The sequence below is a fragment of the Hypanus sabinus genome, chromosome 8, assembly GCF_030144855.1.
Source record: "Hypanus sabinus isolate sHypSab1 chromosome 8, sHypSab1.hap1, whole genome shotgun sequence".
NCBI classification, from domain to species: domain Eukaryota; kingdom Metazoa; phylum Chordata; class Chondrichthyes; order Myliobatiformes; family Dasyatidae; genus Hypanus; species Hypanus sabinus.
Genome location: NC_082713.1, coordinates 124215080 through 124230889, shown reverse-complemented (window position 1 = coordinate 124230889; position 15810 = coordinate 124215080). Strand labels below are relative to the sequence as shown.

General features: G+C 41.0%; 1 protein-coding gene across 3 annotated transcripts in view; it reads right to left on the bottom strand.

Annotated features, from left to right (window-relative positions):
• Nucleotides 1-6970: 6970 nt before the first annotated feature.
• Nucleotides 6971-15810, bottom strand: part of nup205 (nucleoporin 205) — a 128903-nt gene continuing 120063 nt past the window's right edge. For all 3 annotated transcript variants that reach the window (XM_059977747.1, XM_059977748.1, XM_059977749.1), the window contains 7 exons: nt 15159-15287; nt 14640-14766; nt 13406-13572; nt 12073-12196; nt 11607-11735; nt 8445-8521; nt 6971-7295 (listed from right to left, as the gene is read on the bottom strand). In XM_059977747.1, coding sequence (XP_059833730.1) covers nt 7140-7295; nt 8445-8521; nt 11607-11735; nt 12073-12196; nt 13406-13572; nt 14640-14766; nt 15159-15287 — 909 coding nt within the window. In that variant the 3' untranslated portion in view covers nt 6971-7139. The remainder of the gene's footprint in view (nt 7296-8444; nt 8522-11606; nt 11736-12072; nt 12197-13405; nt 13573-14639; nt 14767-15158; nt 15288-15810) is intronic.

Genomic DNA, 15810 nt, shown 5'->3' with positions numbered 1-15810 from the left:
ACTCATTTAAACATTTTGCAAGCAGCAGATCACCACTGGAGAGATCAAAACTCACCCATGAGGGCAACCTCAGCTTAATAAAGCAATGACAGTATGGCATTGAGTCCACCCTGAGCAAGGCCTGAAATGATCAGGCAGGAATACTACCAGAAGTGGGAGCTTTACACAACACCCAACCACTGCTTTCTAAGCTGGCAGATGGAGGGTGCTAAAGCAGCCTGAAGGTGGGCTTCTGTAGCAATATCAGCCACTATTCCACTGCAGCAACCTCAATGAATGGGATCTCTCACTAACCTCAAAGTCCATCTGAAGAAGGTAGCCCCGGAAATGAAGGGTCGGCTGATTCAGAAGCTAGCTGACACGTCACAAGCAAGGCAAGGAGCCTTGTGCATGCAGTGGCCCCAGAAATGAAGGGTCGGCTGATTCAGAAGCTAGCTGACACGTCACAAGCAAGGCAAGGAGCCTTGTGCATGCAGTGGCCCCGGAAATGAAGGGTCGGCTGATTCAGAAGCTAGCTGACACGTCACAAGCAAGGCAAGGAGCCTTGTGCATGCAGTGGCTGAAGGCAGAATACTGCATCTGGACCAGATGTGAACACATTCCCACTGAACACTGCAATGCGCTTCAGACACCCTCAAGTCAGTGTAACCACCTGGCTGCCAGACCTCATTCACACCACTCCTCATCCATACATTACAATGCTGCCTTCTGCACAACATCCAGCAAAACCAGGTAAATGAACATCACCCTCTTCACCAGGGCCTCCACAACATCCCTAATCACCATATCAAGCCACAGAGGGCTTCTTAGTTCTTCCACTCAATCTCAAGTATAGGACTTTCAACCTCATGAAACCCAAACAAAAAGCCACAAATAGCCATAAGCAACCTAACACTGTTCCCACCTCATTGGTTATGGACCTCTGCATCATTTCTGCAGTTTCTGGAACACACAAGTGTGGGCATCAGAATCTGACAATAGAATGTATTATAGTTAATTTCCTACTCCACAGACAGCTGCAATGAGACACTCGGACATGCCTGCCCGTTATCCATAGGGCTTAAAGATCTAAATGTCAAGTTACAGTTGATGAGATGTGACTTCATCAGCCAAATGGAATTAGATTAAAATTTTATCTGAGGAAAGATTTATTGATCTTTGATGGACTGTGATGTGTATTTACCAGAATCCTATCTGTACTTCGAGGTTTGCTGTCTGTACTCCTATGGCTGCTGGTTGAGGGTGATACATTAGGGACATTTATGAGGCTCTTGGGCACATGGGTAAAAAAAAGTGACTATGTAGGAGGGAAGGGTTAAATTGATGATGGAGTAGGTTAGAAGGTTGTCTCAACATCATGGACCGAATGACTGGCACTGTTGTCTGTTTAATTTATGAAGCGGAATTACATATACCCTGTATCATATCACATACAGTTTAGATGGCTAAGAGTGATCTGTTCAGAGTCTCAAGATAGCAATGAAAACTGATAGGGTAGTTAAGTCTGAACATTGGAGGCATTTCCTGATGTATGATTAGGAAACACTGCTGCAGGCAGAGCTTTAGTTTACAAATTCAAGGCCAATTGTCACTTCTTAATACTTAATAAAACATAGAACATCACAGTACAAGACAGGCCCTTCAGCCCACAATGTTGCGTTGCCCTTTTAGCCTGCTTTAAGATCAATCTAACACTTCCCTCTTATGTAGCCCTCCATATTTTCAATGATTCATGTGCTTATCTAAAAGTTTCCTAAATGTCCCTAATGTATCTAAATTTGAGTCTTAAAGATTGACAAACTTTTGCTCATCAAGGCATTAAGGTATATGGGGCAAAGTGTCTTTTACAAAGTTGCTTCAGACCCTAATCCAATGAAGGGGATAAATGAGCTCCTCCTCTCACTCACCTTGACACACTGCCACTCAGGATATTTGGTCCTGTTGTGTGAACTATTTTCTCTACTGCTTCGATACTGAGCAGTGGAGTATCACGTCTTCTCACAGTTAAGTCAGGCAACAGATAGGAAGCCCTTGACGCTGCACGTTTAAAAATCAATTCTCCAGCTGTGGTTTCAACATATTCTTCCTCTCCCTGTACCTTCAAATGTATTAAATTGATAACTTAATACACTTCCTGTCTGGAACTTTTCCTGTGACCCTTGTATCTAAAGATCTTCACAGGAATTATGAGCAACTTTTAGCTAGCCAAAGCTAATTCCATGACACTTCCACCCAATTTTAGAAAACATAGGTCTTCATTTTAACACCTGCACTGCTGAAATCTTGCTGAGTGTTAATGACATTTTCCATTTCCAATGAGAGCTTGTTTTGGATCTTTGCTCTCCTGAATTAGTAGTATCACGCAGGTCATAGTATTCAGAAGCTGATGCCACATTCAATAAGTTACTCCAGTCCCTGTGTTTGCTGTACATCTGCATTCTGTCATTAAAAGTAATGTAAAAAAAACTGATGTTCTTACAAGCAGGGTTAAAAAAAACCCTTTCAGATAGTATTTTCAACACAACAGTAAGCACATCAACATTGTATGTAGCTAGCAGGATTTACTCCAGTGAAAGTACTTTGGCCAGAACCACCTGTGAACCCTTACCTGCATCTTGCTCCAATTCATTCTCAGTCTTCACCTTTTCTTCATGCCCCTCACACTCAAGGCACATCTTGTCCTTTCTATTGATGTGGTCACAAGGGCACCCATTCGTAATTGAAAATGGTAAAAATAATCCTGGCAGCCACTCTGGCATGTGGCTTCGCTGGTCAAAAGACAATTCACAACATCTTCCAACCATTCTGGTGGTGAGTGGCTAAGGCTTTGTAATATTGCCAAAGCTCATAAATATCCTTCCAGGTAGCCAAAAATCAAGAGAAAAACGTTATCTATTTTTTATCTATACTGTAGCCTTACAAACTAGAGGGCCCAAAACAATTTGGAAGAGGAAAGACAATAGGGTTTGACTCCAAAGAAAATTGGAGGCACACACAAGACCAAGCCTGGAAATATACTGTGAACCCAAGAGGTGATGGGCTTGTACATAGCTACACTGATAGAGAGAACAACAGCACAGAGAGGTCTGTAAAACAAGTCTATAAAATTGCTGGAACTGAAGCCAGTGTTTATTGCAGGCACAGAGCTGATGATTGAATCAATTTCAGGGAAGATTGGTAGATAGGCAGCTCGGTTTTTGATGAATTTGGGTTTATAAAGTGGAATGTTCACACTTATAATGGCACACATCCAAGTTGGCTTATGGCCCAGTAATGGTTCAGATGACATGTGGATGGCTGGGTATCGGAGGAATAGGTTGGAGTCCAACATTTTGCTAACTCGGGAGGAATTTGGCAAAAAGCATAAAGGTCCACCTAGGTCTGAAGAACCAAGCTGGTGTACATTGGATTACAGCAGCTGAAGGGAGACCTTTGTGTGGCAATTGATGCATTTTCTTCAGGGTGAAGACAGAATAGGGTGAACTTGAATTATAAAATGGATCCTCTGTTAAGATGTTTGATTAAAGCTTTGATAACTTTTCATATTTTTGCCAACTAGAAGGACACCTGGGTTGGAAAAGAAGTTTTTTTTTCTCTTGCAACTATTAGTGATCTTCAATGTCATATTCTTCATGGACCACTCACCTTCAAGTTCAATTTATTGTCATTCAACTGTACACAAGTATACTGCCAAAAGAAACAACATTCCTCTGGACCAAGATGAACAACACAGTACATACAACTCACACACACAACACAGAGTAATATTGCCACTAACAAATAATAAGGTGGATGTATGATACAAGTTAAAAAGTACACAACTTCATACGTGATAAGACTTGGGTGGTGGCAGAGAGTTCAGTGGTCTTTCGGCCTTGGGTCAGAGGTTATCAATCCTCTCCGCCAGTTCAGCCCCATCCTTGCTTCTCACTCAGTGGCGGTTTACACACACAAAAACTTCAACAGGATAACACTTGAATGATCACAACCAAGCATGAAATCTGCAAGGCAAAGAAGTGTAAAGCCCTGAATGTTTCAAACAAAATTTAGCCAAAGTGAATGAAATTTATAAATGGTGCTGAAACACTTACAGAAGGGATACTGCGTTGAAACAGACTGCAAAAATTCACCTGAACTTGTTTCCCAGAGTGTGAACAGAGGATTTAAACACCTGTGCAAGAGATGTAGCACAGAGACAACAAATTCTAAAAATATAGCCAAGACTTGCCCTTACATAAATTGCTTGGACCTTACGTTGTGTATGTACACTGAATTGCACTCAGGATTAGTCAAATATTAGTCAACAAGGTTCAAATCAAGTCGAGTCTGTCAAGGAGATCTCTCATTTACTACATAAGCTCCCATGAAATTGCCCTTAAGAGAAGCATCAAGTGTGTTTTCAACTTTAAATGATTTGCATGTTTGTGTAATGGTATCAGGTGGAGACTATTTCACCATATTTACTAAGTTTTTTTTTGTAGGTCAGGTTCTGTGAACTGAACTGATTCATTTGCTGACTTTTTGGGGAATTTGGACGTATCAAGCAATGTTTGCACTGGGAAGTAAATGAAGAGCTTGTAATATATTTGTGTATTTAATTGATTTATTCTTCAAAAATTACCCATATCTGCCTTTAAGGTGTAGCTTCTAAGTTTGAATCTGTTGAAAGGCCACTCTGTACATTGGTAAGGGACAACAGTGGCATTGTCATGAATGAGTTTTCATAGCTGTGAGTGCCTTCATCAGAATAAGCTGCACTGTACTGATGACAGGAGTACTTGGGAGCAAGTTAAATGTAATCCAGGTTGGTTAGCGAGAAGTCCCAAAGCCAGAATGCTCTTATCCTGTCTTATCTTTCACCCTCAATCAATTTTATCAGCCAAAAAAAAAAACACATCTGTCCCTTGTTACACTGTGCTTCCATTATAGGTTCCGGTCAGAATCTAACTTTTCCTCCTGCCCTTGTGGATTCTTCAAAATCTTCCATTTTTAAAAAATAAATTGATACAATAATTACACAGATGAAAGCCAAACTGTGGTTGTTGGCCATCGGCTTAACCAACAGGAAGTCCTTAAGTCACTTTGGAGAGAATTCCTACGTCAACTGCCTTCCCAATACAAAAACACATAAGGCAGCTACTTTTTATTTCTGATCTCTAGTCATGAGATTGGGACCAATCAATAGATAATTTTATCACATGATGCTTTTCATGTGAACCTGGTGGTGGTGATTTTTTGCATGAGACTAGTGAATCATACTGAGTGGTGTCTTGCACCTTAAGATGGCTCGTGTGGATTTACATGACTGTTCTTGCTTGTAATTCCTCAGCACTGTGACTGTAGTGCTTGTTTGGCTGTACCAACCTATGTGAACAGATTCATATTATCTATAAATAAACCTTTTTTAAAAAAATAAAAACGTGTTTTGTGCATGATCTCAGTGTGTAATTTTACTGTGTGATCGACATCCAAAAAAATGGATAGATCCAATCCAGTCTAGTCTGTTCTCAACAATCCTCTGAGAAATCAGTATGCTCGGAAATGTCTGACTGTATCAGTGAATAATGCCAGGTAGGGCTGCTTACTTTCGTGGTGTAAGCCATGGCATAATGATAACTGGTGAGAATAGATTCACCCCCACTCCAGAAACAAAGCTGACAGTGAATACCTCTGGGAGTGCCACATTGCCTATAAGCACAAAACAAGGGTAATAGGAGTAACAGCAGATTATTCCACTAACTCACAGGAGATGACTATTCTCCAACAAATCACATACCCTACTTCCATAAGTATCCAATGAATATGACTAAAGAAGATGTCAAAGGATTACAACTCAGTGAGGATCTCTGATCAGAAATAGCTGAACCCTCTTCTCAGACTGTGATCCTTAGATCTAGCCTTAGAGTTTCAGGCGCTCTGCTTACCAAACTTGTGAATGAGGATATTTTCCTGTGGAATCATCCACAAGATATTAGTCAATGCCTGATTTGTGGCAAGGAAGTTTCAAAGCACCATTTTTGTAGATGTGAGGATGAAAGAAATAATCATTTTGGGAGCTTTGCTTTGGAATAACACATTTGGAATAAATTAGCATATATTATTTTCATCAAAGTAGCAAAAATGATGTTGTTTGGCTGTGATGATGTAGGAGGGAGAATTCTGTGCATAAATGCTTCCTTATTTCATTACATAAAAGTCTAACAACGCACGTAAAGAATTCAAACCTTCATTGTACAGGGTGGTACTAAAGAGACCTCTATGCAGGAGGGAATGGTTAGATCAAAAATTCTCTCTACCTATCGCCTCTGTAACATCTCCAAGATTTATGAACACACTTATTACCAATAAAAACAACTCAGCATTCCTTTGAAATGAAGGATCTTGTGTCAACAATCTTATTTTGCCAGCAGCAGTAGTAAGATGTAATCGTTACTCAGCAGCGGTCCAATGACAACAGAACTCTTGGACTTGTCCATCTCTGAGGGCATGGAAGACTCAGTTTAATGCTTCACTTGAAAGATGCCACCCCAACAGTGAAACACACCCTCATTGCCACACACAAGTGTTTGCTCAGCACTCTAGAATGGAATACCAGATCTTACCTTAGAAATGACTAGAAGGAACAAAGCCAAGTTAGGAGTAAACGAACTCCTCTAGAGTGGAGAACAGAGAATTTAGACACCAGTCGATTAATTCTAAAATGGGGATGATAGCACCTGTTTATGTTCATTGAGGACAGGCAACTTCAAACTCTGAATTAATCAGCTAGACTAGAGACAAGTTCAAACCTCACCATGGGAACTGAGGAAGCTACATTCAGTTAATAAATTACAGCATCAAAATAAAAAAACCTTTTTTTAAAAAAGAAAAAAAAAACAATCTTGTGGCCATATGCAATCTGAACATATGTTACACCAGTCTGCAGTAATGTGGTTACCAGCCCCAGCTAGACTCTGAAAAAACTCAATCACGAATTCTAAATACTGAACTTTATCTGGAAAATAGCATTTTATTTGTAATTACAGTTCAATTCTGAACAAAAATTATACTGGTTCTGTGAGACTTACAGAAAATAAACTGAAAAAGTGGGTTAAAAGAAAAGAACAGGAGGATGTGTACAGTAGTGTAATTGAGAAGACTTATCCCGTCCTCTTTATTCTCACAAGGCCACGAATTCGTCGAACAAGTGCTTGAATAAACAAGTGCCTCGATCGCACTCGGCAGTAAACATTCTCAATTTCAAGCAATTTCTTTTGTAGAGATTCCCCAAAGCTCGCTGCGGCATCAGTCTGAAGCTGGAGAAACAAGACAGTTTGCTCTGTTAAGCACAGAAATTAAACAAGCCCAGCACCATCGTCCTGCTGCACTGGCCTCAGGCCTAAGCTCTGCATCTGCAAGATAAGCTTGGGTCATCCATTCAGCTGAGCAGCAAGCTGTGCTGGTTGCAACAATGTAACATATTAGCAACCTCCAATTAACCCATACTTATTTCTAGTGGTAGAATGCCTAGGGTCCCATTATAGTGCCTGTTGGAAAACCAAGGATGCTGATCTGAAGGCCAATCTGAAGGTGGAGGCCAATTCTCTGGATGCTTTCAAGAAGGAGCTGGATAGATATCTGATGGATAGGGGAATCAAGGGATATGGGGACAAGGCAGGGACTGGGTATTGATAGTGAAAGATCAGCCATGATCTCAGAATGGCGGTGCAGACTCGAGGGGCCGAATGGTCTACTTCTGCACCTATTGTCCATTGAATGAATTGGCCAATATCAGTCTCCTTTTCCTTATCCGCTTTCTGCTTTATACATTAAATTATCTCACAATTAACTCATGTCTATGGATTTTCCCTACAGAGTGATAGCACATAGAACATACAGCAGTACAGCACAGTACAGGCCCTTTGGCCATTGTGTTGTATTGCCCTTTTAACGAACTCCAAGATCAATCGAACCCTTCCCCCCATCTAGTGTCCATAACCCTCCATTTTTCTTTCATCCATGTGCCCAAGAATCTCTTGAATGTCCCTAATATATCTGCCTCCACACACCCACTACTCTGTGTAAAAAGCGAATCTCTGACATACCCCCTAAAACTTTCCTCCATTCGTGTTAAAAGGATATCCTCTGGAATTAGCCATTGTAAACCTGGGGTAAAGGTGCTGGCTGTTCACCTCATCTATGCCTTTTATCATCTTATGCATCCATCTCAAGTAGTCTCCCATCCTCCTTCGTTCCAAAGAGGAAAGCTCTAGCTTGCTCAGACTCTCCAATCTTTGTGCTTATTAACAGTGTGCATTCAATATTATTTTTGAAAATGTGCATCAATTTTCTAATGCAAGTATCACTGCCAGATTCTATTCTACATATAGTAACATAGAATTCTTAAGTATGACCCAAGATCACCATCACCTGCTTGCATGAATGTAACCAGGGTTGAAACTCACCTGTTCCAGATCATGTTGGTTAACTTGACTCAGGATGAAACGCTTGGAATCAGGATCTGAACCAAACTTCCGGAAATCTAAGTTTTACAAAACATTTAAAAAAACACAAAGTCGGCACTTGGGTTAATCTCAGAAATTAGCTATTCGAGATACCAAATCCTCACTTTGTGTCTCATGAGTCTGATTTTCAAATTACACTGCATCAAATCATTGAGGAGATCTACATGAAATCTTCAAGGCATGGCCAATGATTTGTACTTGGGTTAATTTGACCAGGCTCAATGACAGGTCATTGACCCCATACAGAACACAGAGGAGGTGGTGTTTGGAGTCTTGAGGCAAATTAGAGTGAATAAATCCTCAGAGCCTGACAAGGTGTTCCTTGGACCCTGTGGAAGGCAAGAGCAGGATTTGCAGTAGCCTTAGCAGAGAAATTTAACTAATCCTTATTGGCAGGTGACATACTGGAGGATGTTCTGCTGTTTATGAAAGGCTATAAAAAAATAACCAGGAAATTAAAGGCCATGGGTAAATTATTGGAAGATATTCTAAGAGGCCAAGTAAATGAGCATCTGGATTGACATGAACTCATTAGGGATAGTCAGTATGGCTTTAGGAGTGGTAGGTCACATCTAACCAATCTTAAAGAGTTCTTTGAGGAAATTACCAGGAAAGTTGATGAAGGCAAGGCAGTGGATGTCGTCTATGTGGACTTGAGCAAGGCATTTGAGAAGATCACACATGGAAGATTTGCTAAGAAGGTTCAGTTGCTTGGCATTCAAGATGAGGTAGTAAACTGGATTAGACATTGGCTTCGTGGGAGAAGCCAGAGACTAGTAATAGCAGATGATTGCCTCTCTGACTGGAGATCATGCACAAGGTGTTGTTTATCATCTGTATCAATGACCTGGATGATAATATGGTAACTGGATCAGCAAATGTGCAGACAACATCAAGATTGATGGTGTAATGGACGGGGAGGAAGATCATTGGAGCTTACAGCAGGGTCTGGTCCAGCTGGAAAAATGGGCTGAAGAATAGCAGATGGAATTTAATGCAGACAAGTGTGAGGTTTTGCACTTTGTTAGGTCCAACCAGGATAGGTCTTACATAGTCTACTGTAGGGCACTGAGGAGTGCAGTTGAACAAAGTGATGTGAGAATACAGGTCCATAATTAGATAGTCGTAAAGAAAGTTTCTGGCATATAAGCTTTCATAAATCAAAATACTGAGTACAGGAGATGGGATGGGCCTAATTTGGAGTAGTGTGTGCAGCTTTGGTCACCACCTACAGGAAAGATACAAATAAAGTTGAAAGAGTCCACAGACAATTTACAAGGACATTACCAGGACTGGAGGACCCGAGTTATAAGGAAAGACTGAATAGGTCAGGCCTTTATTCCTTGAAATATAGAAGACTGAAGGGAGATTTGATAGAAGTACACAAAATTATGAGGGATTATAGATAAGGTAAATGCAAGTGAGATTTTTCCACTGAGGTTGGGTGGGACTACAAATAGAGGTCATGGGTTAAGGGTGAAAGGTGGAAAGTTTAAGGGGAACATAGGGGAAACTTATCCACTCAGAGGGTTGTGAGAGTGTGGAACAAACTGCCAGTACATGTGGTGCATGCAAGCTCAATTTCAATGTTTGAAAGAAGTTTAGATAGGTACATGAATGGCAGGGGTATGGAGAGCTATGGTGCAGGTCAATAAGAGTAGGCAGTTTAAATGGTTCGGCACAAAGTAGATGGGCCGAAGGGCCTGTTTCTGTGCTGTACTTTTCTATTATTCTATGACAACACCACTCCCACACCAAAGGTGGTTTAGAAAGCTGTAATCAAGAAAGCTATTTTGTCCTGGGTAATGCTGATTTTTGCAGTTTGACAGCAACACTCATCCAAGCAAGTGGACATTGTTCCATCACACTGCTGATTTGTGCCTCCTTGTTAGTGGAAAGTTTCTCAGGTGATGGACAGGATATTCAGCCTATTAAGAACCTCTGCTTTAAATAAACCCAATGACTTGGCTTCCACAGCTGTCTGTGGCAATGCATTCCACAGATTCACCACCCTCTGGATAAAGAAATTCCCTCTCATCTCTGTCTAAAAGGGACATACCTCTATCTGAAGCTGTGCTCTCCGGTCCTAGATTCCCCCACTGTTGGAAACATCCTCTCTAGGTCCACTACACCTACACCTTTCAATATTCGAATGAGGCCCAGAGCCATCAAACACTCAAAATTTTAACCCTTCCATTCCCAGGATTATTCTTGTGAACCTTCTCAGGACCCTCTCCAAATCCAATATATTATTTCAGATTATGGGGCCCAAAACTGCTCACAATATTTGAAACGTGGTCTGACTAATGCCTTATAAAAGCTCAGCATTATATCCTTGCTTTTACAGTATAATCTAGTCCTCTCGAAATGAAGGCTAACATTCCAGAATCTCTCGTGTCTAACATTGCATTTGCCTTCCTTACTATTGACTTAACCTGCAATACATTGTAGGGGATTAAGAGCAGACAGACTGAGTGGTAGTTAGCCAGACTGAATCTGCCCTTTGTAAACAGGATATTACCTGGACAACTTTTCACAGCATGAAGTACATGCTAGTGTTATAATGGTACTGGGACGACTTAGTTAGCAGTGTGGCTGATTCTGAAGTGCAAGTTTTCAGCACTGCAGCTAGAATATCACAACCTTGATACAAGCTCCCCCAATTCAGTTTGTGACCTATTGCACTAGGTAATACAGTTTTATTATTTAGAGATACAGCTTGGAACAGTTCGTTGTAGCCTAAAGACTCCCAAATAAACCATCTATTTAACCTAAGCCTAATCACAGGACAATTTACAATTAACCAACAAACTGGTACACTTTTAGCCTGTGGCAAGAAACTAGAGAATCCAGAGGAAACCTACACAGTCATGGGGAGAACAAACTCACTCCTTACAGGCAGCGCTGGAACTGAACTCGAACACCAATGACCCGTCATGCTAACCACTTCACTACTGTAGCATCCATGGAAATAATAGAAGCAATGCACAAGTTAGACTGTGATAACAATGACATGTGGCGTACACATGGACTTCAACACTTGAGATTAAAATGACTGACCTAATGCGACTTGCAAAGTTTATCTGCAAACCTGCTTCTCACCTTGATGTTCCCTGCCTCGGTATGCCCCACCCAAGACATTCAGAAAATCTTGAGAATCTGAGGGGACACAGTACAGGAAATAATACTCCAAATGGCGCCACAAGATGAAGAGGCAGTTTTCCACAATGTCTGAAAAGTTAAAATGAGTCACAGAAGAAAACTGGAAACTGGCGTTCAATTTCAACTCTCCCCCTCCCTCACCAAATCAGAGACTTTATTTACCCTTCCCCCACCCACTTCCTCTTCACTCCTTCAGACCAAAGATATTATCCACACTCTACCCCCTCCCAGCTGGAGGCATTATTTACAGCCACACTGCCAAACCGGCACATTATTTATCGCCGCCACCGCCAAGTCCTTTCATTAAAGCAGATGATAATTAAGCAGCAGCTGGGACCAATAATGGAAATCAGGTGGATTTCATTAGAAGCCAGTGAAGTGCGAGGGCACCAGTAATAAAGGATACAGCAATAGAGGGACAGCAGCTCCGCTCTATGGTTAATCTGGTGCACAAGGCGCCGCCTGGCCAGAACCTGTCGCTGAGCAGCCGAAATCTTGTCCACGCCAGCTGGTACTAACGCTTGACATAGCTGTGGACACATGATGGCAAGTTGGTCAGCTGAACAGTAATATCATCTGTTAAGCAGGAGAAAAATTCTACAGATACTGGAAATCCAAAGTACATTAAAAATGCTGGAGGAACTCAGCAGGTTAAGCAGAATTTGTAGAAATGAATAAACAGTCAACGTTTCAAGCCAAGACCCTTCTTCAGGATTGGAAAGGAAGAGGGAAGACACCACAATGAAAAGGTTGGTGGAGGAGATGGAACATAGCTAGAAAGTGATAGGTGAAGCCAGGTGGGTAAGAAAAGTAAAGGGCTGGAGAGAAAGGAATCTGCTGGGAAAGGAGAGTGGACCAAAAGAGAAAGCAAAGGGGTGGTGGTTAAGAGAGACCCGGGGGAGGTGATAGGTAGATGAGAAGAGGCCAGAGTGTCTGCCCCCTTTCTCCCCAGTCCTGAAGGGTCTTGGCCTGAAATGCTGACTGTTTATTCATTTCCACAGATGTTGCCTGATCTGCTGAGTTCCTCCAGCATTTTGTGTGTTCGCATCATTTGTTGCTGTTTACAGTTATTAGAACATAACTAGAACTTCACAAAGACACAAATATTGTCCTTCAGTGGAGACACGGGGAATACCAATATTATTCTCTGTATAAGAATGATGCAAAACTCATTGACTCTCTTTGGAAGAGAAAATCTGGTGATCCAGAAAGGCTCACTGAGGCAGTTGATACGATCAGCTCTGATCACCAGCTTTCCTCTCAACTGATTTCTCCCATTTCTTGAGCACTAACCTATCTGACAAATTACCAAGCATTAGCAATTTATCCTGTTCACAATGCCACCCATTACCACCAAGCTTCAATATACAGTCTTGTGACCATCATCCACATTACAGAGAAACGCCATTAATAGTTGTGATTGTAATGCTTGAGGAAGAAGTCCCACATTTCCTCCTTTGGATTACTACCTATGCTTGGTGCTAGAAACTGCACCATCTCCGAATCAAGTTTATCATCTCTCACATATATCATGAAATTTGTGGTTTTTTTTGCAGTAGTACAGTGCAATACATAAAATTACTACTGTACTGTGCAAAAGTCTTAGGCACCCTAGCTACATATATGTGCCTAAGACTTGTGCACAGTACTATAACTAAAATTATCTTGCACCACTGTTAATTCCTGAGGGAAGGGCATCTGTTCAAGTTTTCAAATCACAAACTATAGAAAACAGCTACCTCCTTTATTTCATCTGGGGGAAGATGTTGCAAATTCTGATACTTAGTCACACTCTGCCGGTGGCTCTCATAGCTGCTGAAGAAATCATTTGCACTCTGCTTCAATAAGAACAGCACGACTCCAAGACTGGGCAGTCTCCAGTAAGGAACCATTGCTAGTTGAGCATCTGTAAATAGGGGAGAAATAACATTTGTCACTATAACTCAAGAAGGGAAATGCCAGCATCTTTAGGCTGGTCAAAGACTTCCTTCAATAAATTAAAATTCATCAGCTATCACTGAGGTGGCAAACAAAAGGTGTATTTATGAGATATTGCCTCTGCCAAAAATAATGACTGCAACTTGAAGCTGCATCACATTATCCTAGTTGTACTAATATTTCTTGTATGTCTCTATTTTGTCTTTATCTTCCCACAGGCTCAATTCTCATGCAAGTCTTTTATTCTCTCTATGGCACATCTTTCACTGGGAGCTGCAAAGCTTTATTTCAGTCACCGTACTGTTACAAAATGTTTCCTGCAAGAGACAATGTGGATCCACCAGGATTCTGACACAGGAAACTATTATACCTGCTTAACACTAACTGTCTATGTGTGGATAATACTTACAGGCAACAACGGAGTCAATCTTTTCAGGAAAGCTTGCTGAAAACTTACAGTAGGTACACATTAAATGGTAAATAAATCTTTCAGTCTCAAATGCCCATTAATAAAATCTAATTCATATATAATCAGAAAAAGACTAAATCTCTTGAACACGCCAAAGATTGGGACAGGAGAATGGGGTGGGGAGGGATAATAAAATCAGCCATGATGGGATGGCAGAGCAGACTCAAAGGGCCAAATAGCCTAATTCTGGCTTATAGTTTTACAGACTGAAAAGAAATTAAGGGGAAGGTTAGGAAACTCTGCCAGTTATACAATGTACACTATCAAAGTGACCATGTGGGAATCAAAGTCCCACCCGGTTATAAGGTAGTTAGTTAGTTACACCCAGCCATACAGAGTTCACAGTCACACATGGTCACAGTAAGATTTCCAAACACAGAATGATGAATGCACTGGTTATAGTTAGGCCCAGTCTCACAGAAGCTATAGTCAAACTGAGTCAGGCAAAGTTACAGCTAAACTATGTGCTTTGTTGTAACTCTGGGAAGGTTTATTTACAGATCAGGGATCAGTGGGAGATGAACACACTGGAGTATGTGCTTATAAGGAGGCAAGAAGTTGCTTACCTTGCCGGGTACCTTCTCGAGATGTCCCTTCAGCAAGGCTAGGAGTAAAGAGGCAAATAGTATGCTGGGATCCAGGACTGCTTTGTATCAGAAGCGTTTGACAATACTGAACCACGTTTGCACAAATCTGCAAGAAAAACAGAACTATTGCTTATATCAAACTTACTTTCCAAACCAAGGTATCAGAAAACTAGATTTCTTTCTGCCGTTTAGCTAGTCATGATCCCTGGTAGAATTTGAATTCTCTGCCAACCTACAGGTTGTGTTCACAGAAAGAACACTTACACTGGGCACGGTTAAATCTCCTATGTTATAAAACCCACCTCATTTGTTTGGAGTTAATTATGTATCACATCAATTAACTAACATTTCTCTTCATTTTAGTTGATTGATTCAATCAGTATATTAACCTGTCCATTTTTAAAAGTAACAAAAACTAGTATCACTTATTTACAAATCAGGGTAATTGCCTCTTCTATGCATCACAGACAAAAGACAGGACACTAACTGGGTCCATACCTGTTGCATTGCAAGTTCCATTTCATCCCTCTTGTTAACCCCACCAACTTGAGTGCCTTCTTGCTGTTTTTTGAACTCAGAAAATCGGTCTGAGAGGGTAAAGCGGCTGAGCAGGGCCAGACACTGACGCTGGGAGTCAAAGAAGAAGCCAAAGGTCAGTAATACTGAAAATGAGTTGCTCATTATTGAAAAGATAACCACATTGTAGGATGCACTATGTGTGAAAACAGTTTCAACTTTACCTTTGTACAGTTGATTTGAGAAGTGCAAATAGGAAAGCTTTCCACATAAATCCTTTAAATCTAGAAGTACACTACAAATTATTGCCCTCAATTTGTAAAGATGGGACCAGACCATGAGGTTTCCATAAGCCTACAAATCAATTGACTCAAAACTAAGTAACTCTGATACTGAATAGACACAAGAATCCATCTGGTGCACTAATGTCCTTCAGTGAAGAAAATCTGCCATTCATTATTAGCTGATCGAAGTGTAATTCCAGACTCATAGCAATGTCCTTGGCTCTTAATTGCTCCCAGAAGTAGCCTAGCAAGTCATTCAGCAGTTTCTAAACACAGCAACAGTAAAGTTGGTAAGGCTACTCAGAGGAGTTAAAAGTACTGGATTTAGACACAGCAAATTTACTCCCCAG